Source organism: Eleutherodactylus coqui, chromosome 1 (assembly GCF_035609145.1).
Source record: "Eleutherodactylus coqui strain aEleCoq1 chromosome 1, aEleCoq1.hap1, whole genome shotgun sequence".
Taxonomy (NCBI): domain Eukaryota; kingdom Metazoa; phylum Chordata; class Amphibia; order Anura; family Eleutherodactylidae; genus Eleutherodactylus; species Eleutherodactylus coqui.
Window position 1 is genome coordinate 431,853,418 of NC_089837.1, and position 15,132 is coordinate 431,868,549.

The 15,132-nt window shown below is 40.9% G+C and overlaps 1 protein-coding gene across 1 annotated transcript in view; it reads right to left on the minus strand.

The window, feature by feature from the left end:
• Positions 1–15,132, minus strand: part of ERICH6B (glutamate rich 6B) — a 209,361-nt gene that overhangs the window by 57,819 nt on the left and 136,410 nt on the right. The window contains exons 9-11 of the mRNA XM_066582023.1: positions 9,548–9,705; positions 7,165–7,229; positions 3,062–3,210 (exon numbers count right to left, since the gene is read on the minus strand). Of these exons, the coding sequence (XP_066438120.1) occupies positions 3,062–3,210; positions 7,165–7,229; positions 9,548–9,705 (372 nt within the window). The remainder of the gene's footprint in view (positions 1–3,061; positions 3,211–7,164; positions 7,230–9,547; positions 9,706–15,132) is intronic.

Here is a 15,132-nt window from a genome sequence, read left to right on the forward strand (position 1 = left end):
CTTCTTTCAAGGTATATCTGGTTTATATTCAAAGCCCTCGGCCTGAGTTTTTACAAATAGGACCCTGTCAGGAGAATTCAGCATCATGAAGGGCACTAGACAGGGATGTCCACTGTCTCCACTGATATTTATCTTATCTCTAGAACCCTCGGCCCAGACTATTAGAGAAAACCCTTCAATTCAAGAAGTTCAGATTGGAGACCACGCACTTTTAACCCTTTCCAATCCACTGTTTGCCGTCTAAAGACATTATGATTTAAGGCTGTACAGCTCCGATGTTGGAAGATGTCCGTCGGAGTTCTCTTACTGTATATTGCCAGCCTCTCTGCTGTCGCAGCCTGTCCAGCCTGTCACCTCATGCAGTACTGGCTTTAGCCAGCATATAGCGCCATTGTATAACAGCAGAAAAAGAGTAAGCCCCCTAGGAAAACCAGGATACAAATTGGATTGGAAAGGGTTAATATTAGAGATGAGCGAACGTGTTCGGCTCCGCCCCTTTTCACCCGAGCACCGAACTTTGCGAGCAATTCCGTGCTCGGGCGAAAAAAGTTCGGGGGTCGCCGTGGCAGCGCGGGGGGGTGCGGCGGGGAGTGGGGGGGAGAGGGAGAGAGAGAGGGCTCCCCCCTGTTCCCCGCTGCTGCCGCCCGCGCCGCCGCACCTCCCCCCGCCGCCCGGCGCCGGCCGAATACTTACGCGCGGACACTGAAGTCCTCGGATAAGCCGGTGTCTGGGTGCGTAAGTGTTCGTTAAGAACACGTTCGCTCATCTCTAGTTAATATCATAAGCGGACGATATTATCCTGACCTTCTCAGTCTATGAAAGTGGATTGCTTAACTGGTTGTATTGTGTTCTGAAATTGAAAACTTTAATAAGTACCATTGAAACAAATAAGTCCATAGATACTTAGTCACCCGATGGAGGTCAAAAGAGTGCCCTTTTAGTCTCTATCAGGCTGGTATATATCGGTATACTTTTTTCTGCTTATGGTCCTTATGGAATAGTGGAGACTACTTGAGGTATGCACTTAAAAATGTATACCACATGGTATAGTTGTTTAAGCTAGGAGTAATGTGACAGGGTGCTATGAAGACAGGCTCCCTGCACCATGGATGTGTTTTTCTAGAAAAATTGTAGTTGTATTGCCTCAATTTTGCAAACGCAACAGCAGAACAACCACCATAAGAGCAGGAGCATTGATGACATGATAGTCACATGACAAAGGAGGCTTTTGGGAAGCATTATTGGGCTGCTCTATGCAGGTTACATGAGCAGACGGAAGGCGAGGGGCTTCCACCTAATGCAGAACTATAAAAGTAAAAGTATTGGAGAGCAAATGGTAGAAGAAGATAATGAGCAGAGGGGGTCATGGGAAGCGGTCTGTTAAAGATTAGAGGGGAATGAGGAACAGTCTGAAAGGGGGAAGAGGGCGATGGGGAGTGGTCTATGAGATAGAAAGCCATGAGGAACAGTTTGTGTAAGAGGGGGTATAAGAAACTGCGAGAGAGAATAGGCATGATGAGCAATCTGCAAGGGACAGGGCGTATGGGAGCAATCTGCAAGGGACAGGGCGTATGGAAACAATCTGTGAGAGAAAAGGGGTGATAGAGAGCAGTCTGTGTGAGAGAGAGGGGGTCATATTAAGGGAACCATTTGGAACAGCCTGTAAGGACCCGAAGGTTATGGGAAGCAGTCTCAGCCATGATCTTCCATATCATGAGACCTGTGCTTCTAATAAGGAAAGACATTTGGCATATCTGGTGAACACTGGAACTTTCTTTTTTGTTGGATTACAGTTTTGATCTATGTTCTGTTTGGGCTGCTGCCAGAGATCTGGTGAGTGAAACCTTGGTGGTGTTTCGAGTTACTCTGATGGGACTTGCAGTCTAGATATATGTTTTTGGACACTGAATTTGTTTGCGTTGCTATAAATGCTGAAAATAGCTGCAGAAGTGAGGGGCGAAAGATATCTTGGCAGTAAACTCTGTAGTCATCAGAAGGTGTCATAGCAGCCTGGGCTGAATGAAGCAGAAAAAGGAAAGATAATGTCTACAATCAGAAAAGACTTCACATGTAGTCACTGGATTTAACTGTATTGTAATTATAGATGAGCGAGCACACTCGGTTAAGGCAGTTACTGGAGGGAGCATCGCTGGAGTAACTGCATACTGGTCCGAGCAGATTCGGGGGATGAGCGGCAGGGCGCCGGGGGGAGAGAGAGGAAGATCTCTCTCACTCTCCCCCCATTACCCCCGCCGCCCCGAATCTGCTCGAGTAACTGCCCTAACTGAGCGTGCTCGCTCATCTCTAATTGTAATAATATATACTGTCTGCAAAAAGCCTGTGTATAACTGGAATCAATCACTATATGGTTACTGCATGGTATTATGTACCATGTTTCCCCGATAATAAGACCTACCCCGATTTTTTCATTGACATCATTAAATGGCTGTGATTGGTTAATTGAGTGCCAGCTATCACTGGCTGACGCAGTGCTCGATTAACCAAATAGAGCATTAACTTCCTGGAGGCGGGGTATTCAAGCCCCAGTTCCAGGAAGAACTGATCTGTTTGCTTGAAGGAGGATGCGGCAGCCTGCAGTAACGATGGAGGCCATCATGAGGACCGGAATGCCGGCAGTAGGTTAGTATTATTAGACACCTCCCGAAAATAAGAGACTGTTTCTCTTTTGAGGCAAAAAGTAATATAAGACAGTGTCTTATTTTCAGGAAAACACAGTAGTACTTTACCACAGTTTCTATTTGCATAACTACAGTGTTTTTATTTTCATGGGCACCCTGTTAATTATAACACTAAATAGCTAACTCTGTCTCATAAGTCTGTTCTGCGCACACTGCTAACCCACAAATCCACTTCTAGTCCTACCTATGCTGTTAGCTGCACTGTCATTTTTTGAGGGTAGACTACATCCCTGATTGGAGCTTAGCTGTCAGAGGTATATGTTGGGAAATCCACTTGACATATACCTCCAATGAACACTACACACATAGTGTGAAAGCACCCTAACAGCTGATGTCAAGACAGTTTTAAAAATTTTACTTACTTGTATTAATTCATTGTCCATAATTGGGATAAAATAGTCATCAATATTGTGTGCTTTATCGGAAACTACATCACGTGATTGTGCATAGTTTGCAATGGTGTGATTAGCTGATGCCAGAGTAAAAGATATTTTTTCCATCAAAAACAGAGCTAAAATAAAAAATAATAAAATATATGAATTTTATGACATTTCATTTTCAGACATGAATCCTCTAGTTTGACACAGCATTGGGTAGAGAGGAAAGTATTTATACTCTAAAATGAACATTGCACTGATGCTCCTGAGCTTTCAGTTGCCTTAAGTTACAATATTTTCAACTTCCAGTCTTTCCTGGGCTCTTGTATGATAAAATCACATTGAAATGAAAATGCCACAGCCAATGCCAATGTACGGAGCATGGGATTTCCTAAAGATCCACTGAATCAGTGTGAATATTTCACTGAAAATGTATGTATGATTGGGCACAGTGCACAGGCAATTGTGTCCAATCAGCTGTATTACATGCACTAGTTAGTTCTTTCACAGCAGCTTTGTGCAGTGCTACAATGTACTGTATTACAAGCACCCTACTGCTGTCTGGCTACACTACATATATTGTACTTCTCAATACCTTAAAAGTGGTTGTCTGAGTTATTTAATTTTCACATAAATATGCTCCACGTGTAGAAACAACAGTGCCTATACTCGCTTCTCCTGGGTCCCTCGCTACTCCTGTGATGCAGCCGACGGTCTCCCTTGTGACTTATTCTTTCCAGGTTGCAGTCAGTGATCAAGTACCGCACTCTGTGATTGGCTGCAGCAGCCTGTGACTTCCCGTACGCATGCTGCCTGCAGCCTGTAAACAGTATGTCACGGGGGAGACCATTGGCTGTGGCACAGGAGTTGTTGAGCAGACAGAGGTGAATGTAGACTCTGTTATAACACATGGGAAACATAATTATTTATATAAAAATGTAATAACTTGGACAACCCCTTTAACTACACATACTGTACTTAACTGCTGTCTACCTGTACTACATGTACTGTACTGCGCTTTATCTGTATTACATGTTCTATATTGGCTGTTCTGTGTTATCCATGACTTCAGAAAAGAAGGATGTAGGGGTTCTGATTTCTGATAGCTTTAGAATCAGTTGATAGAATTATCAGGTAGCAAAGAAAGCAAGTAGGATGCTCAGCTGCAGAGCTAGAGGTATTACCAGTAGAAAGAGGGGGATTGTGATCCTGCTGTATATAGAGCTGTGGTGAGAGCACATCTGGAATACTGTGTTCAGTTCTGGAGACATCTTATGCAGAAACACATTGATAAAATAGAACAAGTTCAAAGATGGGCTACAAAATGGTGGAAGGTCTCAAGAACAAAACTTATCAGATAGGCTTATAAAATTTAATTTGTATAGCATGGAGGAAAAAAGGAAGGATGTGATCAAAACCTTTAAATATGTTAAAGGTATAAATATGGTTCAGGAGGGAAGTGTTTTTATTAAGAAGCTAGACACTAGAACAAGGGAGCACAATCTGAGATTAGTTGGGGGAAGATCAGAAGCAATATCAGAGAATAGAATTTCACAGATAGATCAGTGGATGTTTGAAAAAAACTTCAAGCAGATGTAGTTAGTAGATCAATAACAAATTAATTTAAGCATGCCTGGAATAAGCATAGATCTATTTTATGAAAGAAGCAAAAAAATAAACTATAAGGGCAGACTAAATGTACTTTGCATTAAAATATATTATACAGCTCTCTAACTATATGTCAAGTCCTAGAAAGCTCTTTATATGTAGTACATGTACTGTACTGTTCACTACAGATGTGTCTTTTCTTACCTTTCCTCTGGACTGGATAAACAAGGGACCATGAGATAACCAACTTTTAAAAACCACATGGTTTCACAATACTCTGTCGGGAGATCTCTATCCTATATGTGTCTATTTTGGACACCCAAAGGTTGTGTTGTGAATAAAAGAATTCAAGGGTTTTGCTAGCGTATTGTGATATTGTATTGAATTGGTTTCATGAAAAATTTCAGTCCATAACCAAGTAAGACTTAAAGTATGGGTGGACACATCTGTACTTGTACTACATATACAGTACTCTCTGTATGTGCAAGAGTGAGCAGCCCTTTTGAATACCAGGTTAGAGAGGCTTAATTTTCGTTGTTGCCTGTGGACTGTACAGGACTCTGAACACTATCTTGTTCTCTAAATGGTTAGTGATTTCCAGTTCCAGCAGTACTTTCTGACTTTCATACATAAGGACTTGCTTCATCTATACTGGATATGAACCCATTTTTCTTCAATCTTCATTTTCTCATCTTTTTGAGGATTTTGGAACCAATTACTGTTTTCCATAGTTGTGCTCCCTAGTTACAATATTTTCAAGTTACAATAGCTGTTTCAGAATAAATTAATATTGTAACTTAAAGGAAATTATTATTATTATTAAGCTAGTCAGCTTGAAAGATATTTTGAACTAACAATTTGATGCTCAAACCTACAGCACACTGATGAGGGGCAAACACCCTGAAACAGCTGTCTGTGTATGGTTTAATGGCTTAGTTTTCAATTTCCAATCATTGTTTTAAAGACTTGTTTAAAGTGTCTGACAATGATTTGAAGGAAAGCTACTATTCAATAGGTGGCGCTGAAGAGGTATCGCTCCATCTTCCTTATTTGCATATATTACCCAGAGGAGCATGCATGGCCTTATAAAAGTCTCCTTACTCACCTCCTAGGTGTCTCCACACACCTACTAGGTGCTCTCCGTAAGGAGAGATGATACCTCTCCCAATGCTCAAACTAACATGTATATTGAACCTAGAACCACTTGCACTGCATATTGAGAATATTAAAAGAATTCAACTAATTATGAGTGACAGCCCCCCCCCCACAGACACTGAATTGTCATCAGATTCTACCAACAGCAATATAATGGCTATGTGGACTGATTCAACAGATCTCATGTTTGTCAGAATAGCTTTTATTACAGTGCTATGGAAAACTATTTCATATCAAATTTCTCCTGTTACTGCATATTTGTCACAGTGAATGCTTTCTGAACAAAATGTAGTGGTAGACAAAAGGAAGCAATATAATCACATAAGGGTGGTTTCACATCTGCACTCGGGGTTCTGTTTTCCTGCTCCATTCAGGAAGCAGAAAAGGTGAATCCACAAGTCGAATGGCTTCATCTCAGGACGGAACTGAATAGTGCTGAACGAACTCCATTGAGTATAATGGGGTCCGTTCCGTTTCTGCTCAGCTGCCTGGCTTTTGAACAGAAGAAGGATCTGTGACAACCTCTGACCAGAGGTTCAAATATAGATGTGACACTGGCCTAACCCAGTTTTTAAATGATCTATGCATTAATAAAATTAATCAAGTAGCTTAAATACGGTATATATAACCCACTTGCTTGGAGTATTCACTGCAGAGTTTCTTAAAGAAAATTATGGTTTGCTGTGATAAATAAAAATTCCTTAGAGCATGGTATTTTTTATGCCACCTAAAGGTCTGTTTACATGCAAAGACAATCTTCCAAACAGTTGAAAGATTGACAGTTTTAGTGATCATTTTGCACAAAGTATTAATTGACACTATATCCATTAACACTATATTAGCTTCATTTGCGTGTAAAAGGGCCTCCAGGAGCTGTTTGCAGAGCCCAGCATGTGAGCAGGGCTCTGCACACCACTGCATTGTTCTCGCACAGGCTGATGGCAGAATACAGTGTAATGACCGGCACCCGCTGAGAACACAGCATGCGGTCTATGTTATCTCTCTCCAGCTGAACAATGTATTTTAAGCTCAAAAAGTGAACGATGGCCGCATTTACATGCAACGATTATCGCTCATATGCCATCGTTTGAACAAATTTTGAGCGCTAATCGTTGCGTGTAAATGGGCCTTAACAGATCTCCTGGCACACACAGAATGACCAGGGATAGCAAGTATGGATGCTGCTAAGAAAGTCAAAAGGTTAGAACAATGTATAAACCTAAAAATAAGGATAAGAACTATTTTTATATAATTGTCAGATCAATTGACAAAATTTGAGGTACTTGTGGTATTTTTATGTAGTCTACATTCAATATCATACTCACATCCATTTGTGCTCAGATGGTTTGCTAGGTAAGTAATGTACTCCTTAGTATCTATTTTCTGTATCCTGGACAAAACATTTAAAAAACTCGTATTATTAATATATTAAATACTGAAATGTGTAATCTTCATTATAATATTATTGAGGAATTGTGTATATTCTTTTTAATAGGCTAATATGCACAGTGGCATACAGCTATTTCATAGTAGCATCAATATTATTATATTGTGCATGACTATATTATTATTATTGCTATTATTATAAATACTTAATTATTGCATCTTTTTAATGGTGATCTATCTACATTAGAGAACAATTAACATGCTGTAAGAAAGACTGAATTATTACTAACATTCAGCATCTGCTATAGATAAATATTTAATCTTAACAAGTGTTGAGAAGGTTGTTTCTAATCATTTAATGCACTTCTAGTATCAAAAAAGTTTAAAGGTTTGTGTACACACTTGTATTGCAGCTCCATGAAACGTCTGAGCAGTGGTGGACCTCAGAAGTGTGTGGGGCCCTACTGCACATCTGTAAGCCTAAATTGTCATCTAGAGGCATAGTGATTTTTTTTTGTCAAAATCCATATAAACCCAATACTAAATAGACAAAAATGTTGGAATGTTCCATTGGATGTTATAATATAGGATGGTTGTTACCTAGGAACATTGGGTGGAGTTTATCATCATGGGAATTTTTGATGACATTTTTCTGGCAGTTCTCACCCACTCTCCTGATCCTGCACTGTCTGCTGGTGAAGTCCACATGCTACATAAAAATTTGATTTATTTCTCATTTCTCTGGATATGTTCTTCGATAGACCCCTATGGGAGATGTCTAGACGTTTATGGGAGAGTATGCGCAAAGCAATCTGAGAAGAGTCAGATTTTCGTGCTGCACGTGGACTTCACTGCGGCTTCAGGAGGGTGGGCAAGTATAAAAAACACATCCCCCGACTTCTCTCTAAGGCCTTAGTCAGACGGGCGTTTTTAGCCGCGATTTGCGCATGCGTCCGGCGATTTTATAAAACCATTGCTTTGCAATGGTATCGGACACATGAGCGCTTTTTATGCGCTCGTCCGATAAATTATAGAACAAAAAAAATCGCAGATCGCACCTATCTGCGATCTGCGATTCCTGTTCTCTTCTCTATATGCGCTCAATGGGGCCGGCGGCAGCAGCGCCGACCCCATTGAGAACATATAGAAGACAAATCATTCTTCTCTGCCACAGCTGTAACAGCTGTGACAGAGAAGAACGATGTTTGCCCATTGAATTCAATGGAGCCGGCAATACAGCCGCTCCATTGAAAGCAATGGGCTGCCGGCGTGCGCGGGGTGAATTGTCGGGAAGGGCTTAAATATATAAGCCCTTCCCTGCAATTCATCCTAAAATGTGTTAAAATAAAAAAAAATTGTACACTCACCTTTCCGCTGCAGCCGGAGTCCAGCCGCGGCCGCTGTCAGTTCTCCTGAACTGCTTCTAGGCACTATTCAGCCGGCGGGGCTTTAAAATCCCCGCCTGCTGAATGATCTGCCTCTGATTGGTCACAGCCCTGACCAATCAGAGGCAAGTTTCACTCACACACCCATTCATGAATTCATGAATGGGTGAGTGACTGCTGCCTCTCAGCGCTGAGCCAATCAGGGGCAGGTCTGACTCACATCCATTCATGAATTCATGAATGGGTGTGAGTGAGACATGCCTCTGATTGGCTCAGCGCTGAGCCAATCAGGGGGCAGGTCTGACTCACACCCCTTCACACCCACTGCAGGACGGCCGCGCGGAGCTCCGGCTGCCGGGAGAAGGTGAGTACATATATATTTTTTATTTTTACACATTTTAGGATGAATTGCAGGGAAGGGCTTATATATTTAAGCCCTTCCCGACAATTCATCCCGGGCTCGCCCGCAGCGCATTGCTTTCAATGGAAACGGCTGTATTGCCGTCTCCATTGAATGCAATGCGCTGGACAGCTCCGGCCCGTTTCTAATGAAACGCGGCTAGGAGCAGATTTTCGGGCGATTTGCGGGCGACTTGCGCGCACCGGTCACGCGATTTGCGGATGCGCATCCGTCATGCGATCCGCAAATCGCGCGAAAAAAAAGCCCGTCTGACTGAGGCCTAACTTCCAAAACAGCACCACAACTTAGTTTCCGGTGCTGTTTGTAGGTGACAGGTTCCCTTTAAGTCTTTTGCATTATAAGATATTATGTCTCATCTATACATATTTGCATTGTTTTTCAAATCAACCTAATAAATAAACAACAAAATATTCTCAGAGTCTCTGGAAATTCTCTAAGGATACAAATATACACATCAGGAGTCTAATTAGCAATTTTTTTCTAGATTATGTACAAGGTCCTAAATATAATACTTACTGTTCTCTGAGTTCACATAGAGCTTTCATCCCTTCAGAAATGTGAGCCGCTGTTTGTTCATCTTCAGTCTCTTCCTCCGTTTTCTCATGTGTATACGACTCGATAGTATCTATAATCATGTATTGAAAGAGTTCCTGGATTTTCACACAGCAGAATAGCTGGAGGCGAAGAAATACTAATGTTTACATTTGTAACAGCAACATATTAAAATTTACTTCATGGTAGCAAAAATATGTAATGTGTCCCATTGGGTAAAATACATTGGTGAGAACCGCACAAAAATAATTTTATCAACCCAAGTTCTCGCAAAATAAGTAATACAGACAGTCAGACGCAACTCTCAGGACAATAAAACAAGTAGTGGATGTAGATTCCTGTTCGTGAAAGATCTGCAGTGCGTTCTGTGAATTCCTTTGTGGAAGCAATAAGAAAATGCTAAATGATCCAACTAATTTAGAGCCCAGCATTTTAACAGCATGGATACAAATATATATAGATGAATCCAATAATATTGCCGGTTATATTTGTTAATTACCCTGCTTATGTCTTATTAAAATCAGTCTATGATATTCATGTATGAAAATGAATTTTGTAGCACAAATAAATAAAGAATTTAATTTATCATAATTTCCATAGTAATTTGCAGAAGAATCAAATAGTATTTGTTGCTACTTATTTTTCTACAATAACAATTATATAAACTGAAAATTATAATTAACCTAAAATCTCAGACTGTCCCTATTCAAAAGATTTATGGCATGGAGATTTTTTAAATGAGACCTAACTAGCAGTAATACTGTATATAAAATTCTTTCTAGTGTAAGCTAATATTTACCTAAGGATAATAAATAACAACATATGGGGCAAATTGCGCACCTGTCGGTATTTTGTATGTTGCCATACGATGTGTCTGTGAGGTACAGTATTTTCCAACAGAATTAAGATTACCTCCATAATGTGGTTTCTGATGGAAAATGTCACCTTTTTTTCTCACAGACTCCATATGATCGGTAATAAAATCAGGGGCACACAGAGCTTCATTGTGGGCCCTTTGTAGTCATATTAAGAAGCTGTATAACATGGTCCATTATATGGCAGTGTGTATAACATGTAGTCTCCTAGGGTATAATTTCTCCTTAAGGAGAGCACATAGAAGGTGTTTCAGGAGACTTATAAGGCCATTCATGCTCCTTATGTTCTATTTTTGTGCTTATTGCGCAAGAATATAGCACATATTAAACTAATTTAAATTAATTGCCCATTAAAATCATTGGAGCATGCTTGCGTGTTTTTTTGCGCTTGCAAATACACAACACCCATCGCACAAATACACGTGTAAATGTATTTTAAAGGGTTAACATAGTGGAGATCACTGGCAGACCTGGAGGCTATATTCAAGCCTCTGGGTGCCACGAAGACCCATCAGGACTCCCTGATCAGATTTCGGGGGGTCCGATGGTGACAGCCCTTTACATGCGGCGGTCGCACAGACTGTGGCATGTAAAGGGTTAAACAGCAGAGATCTGAGGTTTTCTCTATTCTTCGCTATAAGAGCTGGTGCCCGGCTATCATCTGACAGCCGATCACCAGCTCTCTCTGCCACAGGGACCATTGGACGGCTTCTGACAAGCCGATGGTCTCCGTGGCAATGTGTAAACAGTGCAGGAGTTCAAAAAAAGAAGCAAAAAGCTGCCGGCAGATCGGTTATATCTTCCCGCTTCTTTTTTTAAAGTCCTGCCCTGTTTCTCTGTGGGACTGTGCAGGCAGAACACAATGCCACAGTATATGGCATTGTATCCTGCATAGTCCCAAAGTGAAACATAGCCTAGAAATCTTCCAGACTATATCACTATGGGCAATGGAGCTAGTCCTGGAAAATTTCCAGGCCTGCCACTGAAGAGGTTAATAGAGCCACGTGGCGCTGCCGCCTGCAAGACATTTTGATTGCTATTTCGAGGGGTACTATGACATGTTTGTTCACTGCAAAGGGGAGGTAAGGTAACAGTATATAGGATGCTACTGGAGGCTACATTGGGATCGAGTAACAGAACATGCAAGTGAAGAAACTCACCTTTATAGTTAGTTCACTACTGTGAATATTCTCTCCAAGAAGTGGCCAGTACGTGCCGGCAACCGAATAAAGTAATCCTCATTATGATAAGCAGTATTCTTTGTAGTAAAAAGAAGCAGTAACATCACGTGGCACTCTACGGGCGATTGTAATGGCGAATGATGCCTCGAGGCTTTATGTAGTGCGGTGTACATCATGACATACTTCCTATCATTCGATACTTTAACAGCAACGTTTTACACATTTGGCAGCCATGGGCCGCATATGGGACCTGCATGCCCGCAAATCACACAATCATGGACATTTGCAGCGTGTTTTTCTTTTTCTGTCAGAGGGGGATATGTATGTAAATGCTGCCCATATACTATGTATTGTGTATAGGCAGCATATCATATGCAGCCCATAGAGGTGTATAGAGCTCACACTTCGTAGGAACGCAGGGAAATAGTGCATGCTGCAATTTATTTCTCTTGCATATTGATACACAGTGTCCACACGCCAGTGTGCATGAAAGTCCATTGATTTTCATTGACTCCATTCACTGCGTGTCATGCGTCCATGCAACGATTGAGTTTCATGGCAGAAAAACATGAAAGGTAGCTTGTTGTTTGGCAGTGTTAGTGCATGGGGCTTTTTGTATGGCTGACTTCAACTCCTTGGTCAGTTCTAGTAGACCATTATTATATCCTTCTGATAAGAAGTTATAAAGTACTAATGCATTCAGTATCTACTCTTATCAATTACCTACAAGGCCTAAGAAAGCCCTAAGCTACTTGGAACTAATGGGGCAAGGTACTGTCTGTAGGACCTGTATCCTTTCAGGTGTCTGATATTTAGATCCCTGACTTATACAGTGTCTTAGGAAAATCACACTGGGTCAAGCAACTGGAGTTTTTCCTTAGAGGCTTTACATCCCTTTCCTGCCAAAAACTTGAACTGAGAGACTGTCTCTTCTAGACATCACTGTGGGTGTCCAGCACAGAGGAGCAAGAACATAGTCTGATAGTTCTCCCCAACAGCAAAACCCAAACATATATATCGTGTAAATGAATGCAAATTAAATGTATTCACAATAGCATTCAGACATAACAAACACACATAATCATACTTTCCCTATCTTCACTAATCTATTCATTGAATAAGCTGGAAAGTTCCATAAAAAATAACCCTACTTTTATGAAACCACACACTTGTACTATACTCTGTTCTGTCACTGGTGTAGTGCAAAACTGTGAATGGAACTACAAACATTTAACATGTACAAAAACAATAAATGGACATTTCACAAACAAGGGCACTCCTATGACAAACTTTAAAAAACAATGTTTCTTTTTTAGATATGGGTTCTTCAGAAATCAAGAAGCACTGAAGAATGTAGGTTTCAGGCCTGAAAATGAATTTGTCTCGTATATGTGAAGGTCTCTGGCCTGAAGATGATTCTGTCTTGTCTACCACTTCTTGACACAGCTAAACAGGATTTTCTGGGCATACTGCTTGCAGTACAACTCAGCAAAATTTACTAATTGCATATCCTGTTTAGCTGGATTTATCATTGGAATGTGAAAACACAAATTACTGTTCAATCTAAGATAACGTCTCTAAGCAACAATGTATGTTTATGTGAAAACAAGTTTATCAGGCATAAAGCCCGCCCTGCGTCATATTACTATATAAGTTGTGACATATGTAATAAAGGTAGATTGCTTTGCACATAGACCAGTCTGTGTCACTGCTTTCTCACAGCGGCCGCCATAACCACCTCTGATTTGGAACCTCACAGCATATTGATGGAATGATTACATTTCCCTAACACCGTGGATTGATTTCAATGAGAGCCGTGCTTGCAGTTACAAGCGCCGGCCACTACACCGAGGTCGGCGTTGGAGGCTTCCACTCCGATCTCTGTTATTGCGGCACTGACAGCATCCGCCCGCACAGCTGATCGGTTGAAGTCCCGAGTGGCGAACCCTGGCCAATCAACTATCCTGAGGATAGGTCATCAATAGTATTTCCATGAAAAACCCCTTTAAGTAGTTGGGATCCAAATATTCAACAATAAAGCAAAGCTAATACTTTTTACTGTATGATAGTATTACATATGTTAATGAATGGCCATGTTCATCCTCTTTACTCGTACAAATAAAAAAGGTTGAAACAATAAAAAGAATAAAATGAAAATGACTCAGAAAAATACTATGTAGATTTACTTTGGCTATAAACCAATTTAAATTAGATAGCCATGACAACACATGTTGCTGCTGAAACAACATACAGTACCTAAAAAGAAACACAAACATAGTGGAACAACATACAATGGTAAACGCTTGAATTTTTACAGTTATTATTCATTTTGGGTTGAGTTACATGCTTTATATTTTATACAAAGCCACCCTGGCTGTTTTTAGGGTATTTGAGAGTTGGACTGAGGAATAGACAGTGATATACTCTTGGCCTGTTCTTTAAAGGGGTTAGTGGACGGCGAAGTGATAGACCTATTTAATAAATCACTGGTGACAGTCTAGGCATAGGTATAGTGTCAGACCCTGGACTTCCTGGGGCTGAGCTGTGCCTGGGTTCTCTGGTGCAGTGCCTGCACAAGAGTTAGAGATGGCCATTTAATCAATTCATAATGATCCTCCTTATTATCTGCAACACTTTGCAAGCTTGTTCGTGACCTTTAACCTCATTTGTTCTCCATTCACTTACCATTTTCTCTTATGAAGCCCTCCCATCACCATGTATCTTGTGCGCCTTCTATAGGCATCCTGCTCTTTTTAAACACTTTCTCCTTTGCCTTAAGAGCCCAGGCTCCTTCTTGTAAGCTAGCTAGATCCATAGCCATCTTGGTCTTCACTGACACCTTACTGCTCTTGGTTCTCCCTTACGACACCTACTTGTGTTGAGTTGAGTTTCAGATCCACCCCCATTCTGGCTATACCTGGGTTACCATTGTTTTCCCTTATTACACCTTCTTGTGTCAAGTTTTGGACTCACTCTAGGTAGTCAGCCTCTTAAGGTAATTTTATCTTTCAGAATTTTTAAACAGAGAGGATGAACAGTAGCACCGGTCTGATATTGAATCCAACTAGATTCCAGTCATTCCACTAACTTATAACCCTTGTCTATCACCTGATGTAGTTGATAAGTTTGGAGTGTTTTCTAGCAGCACCCCAAAATTCAGGCTATTAGAAGCACCCGACTCGTTCCTCCCACCAGGGTTCCCTTATCTGTATGGTCTAAAAGTTTACAAAAACATAAAGCCTAAATTAGATAGCAATATTGCTATAGTCGTGTTGTAATTACACCCCTATTGCTATACCTATGTTTCTGCTACATATGTTGCCAAGCCCTCCCTTTAGTTCTCTTCCTCAGAAATGCATGCTAATTACATTTCAAATAACTCTAGCCCTCTGTGGTGTTTCCTATTTTGAGTCTTTCCAATGCCACAAACTTTATCTGTGAACCCCAAAATCTACTGTTTACTATGTGGTGTCCCTAACAGTATGATAGAACA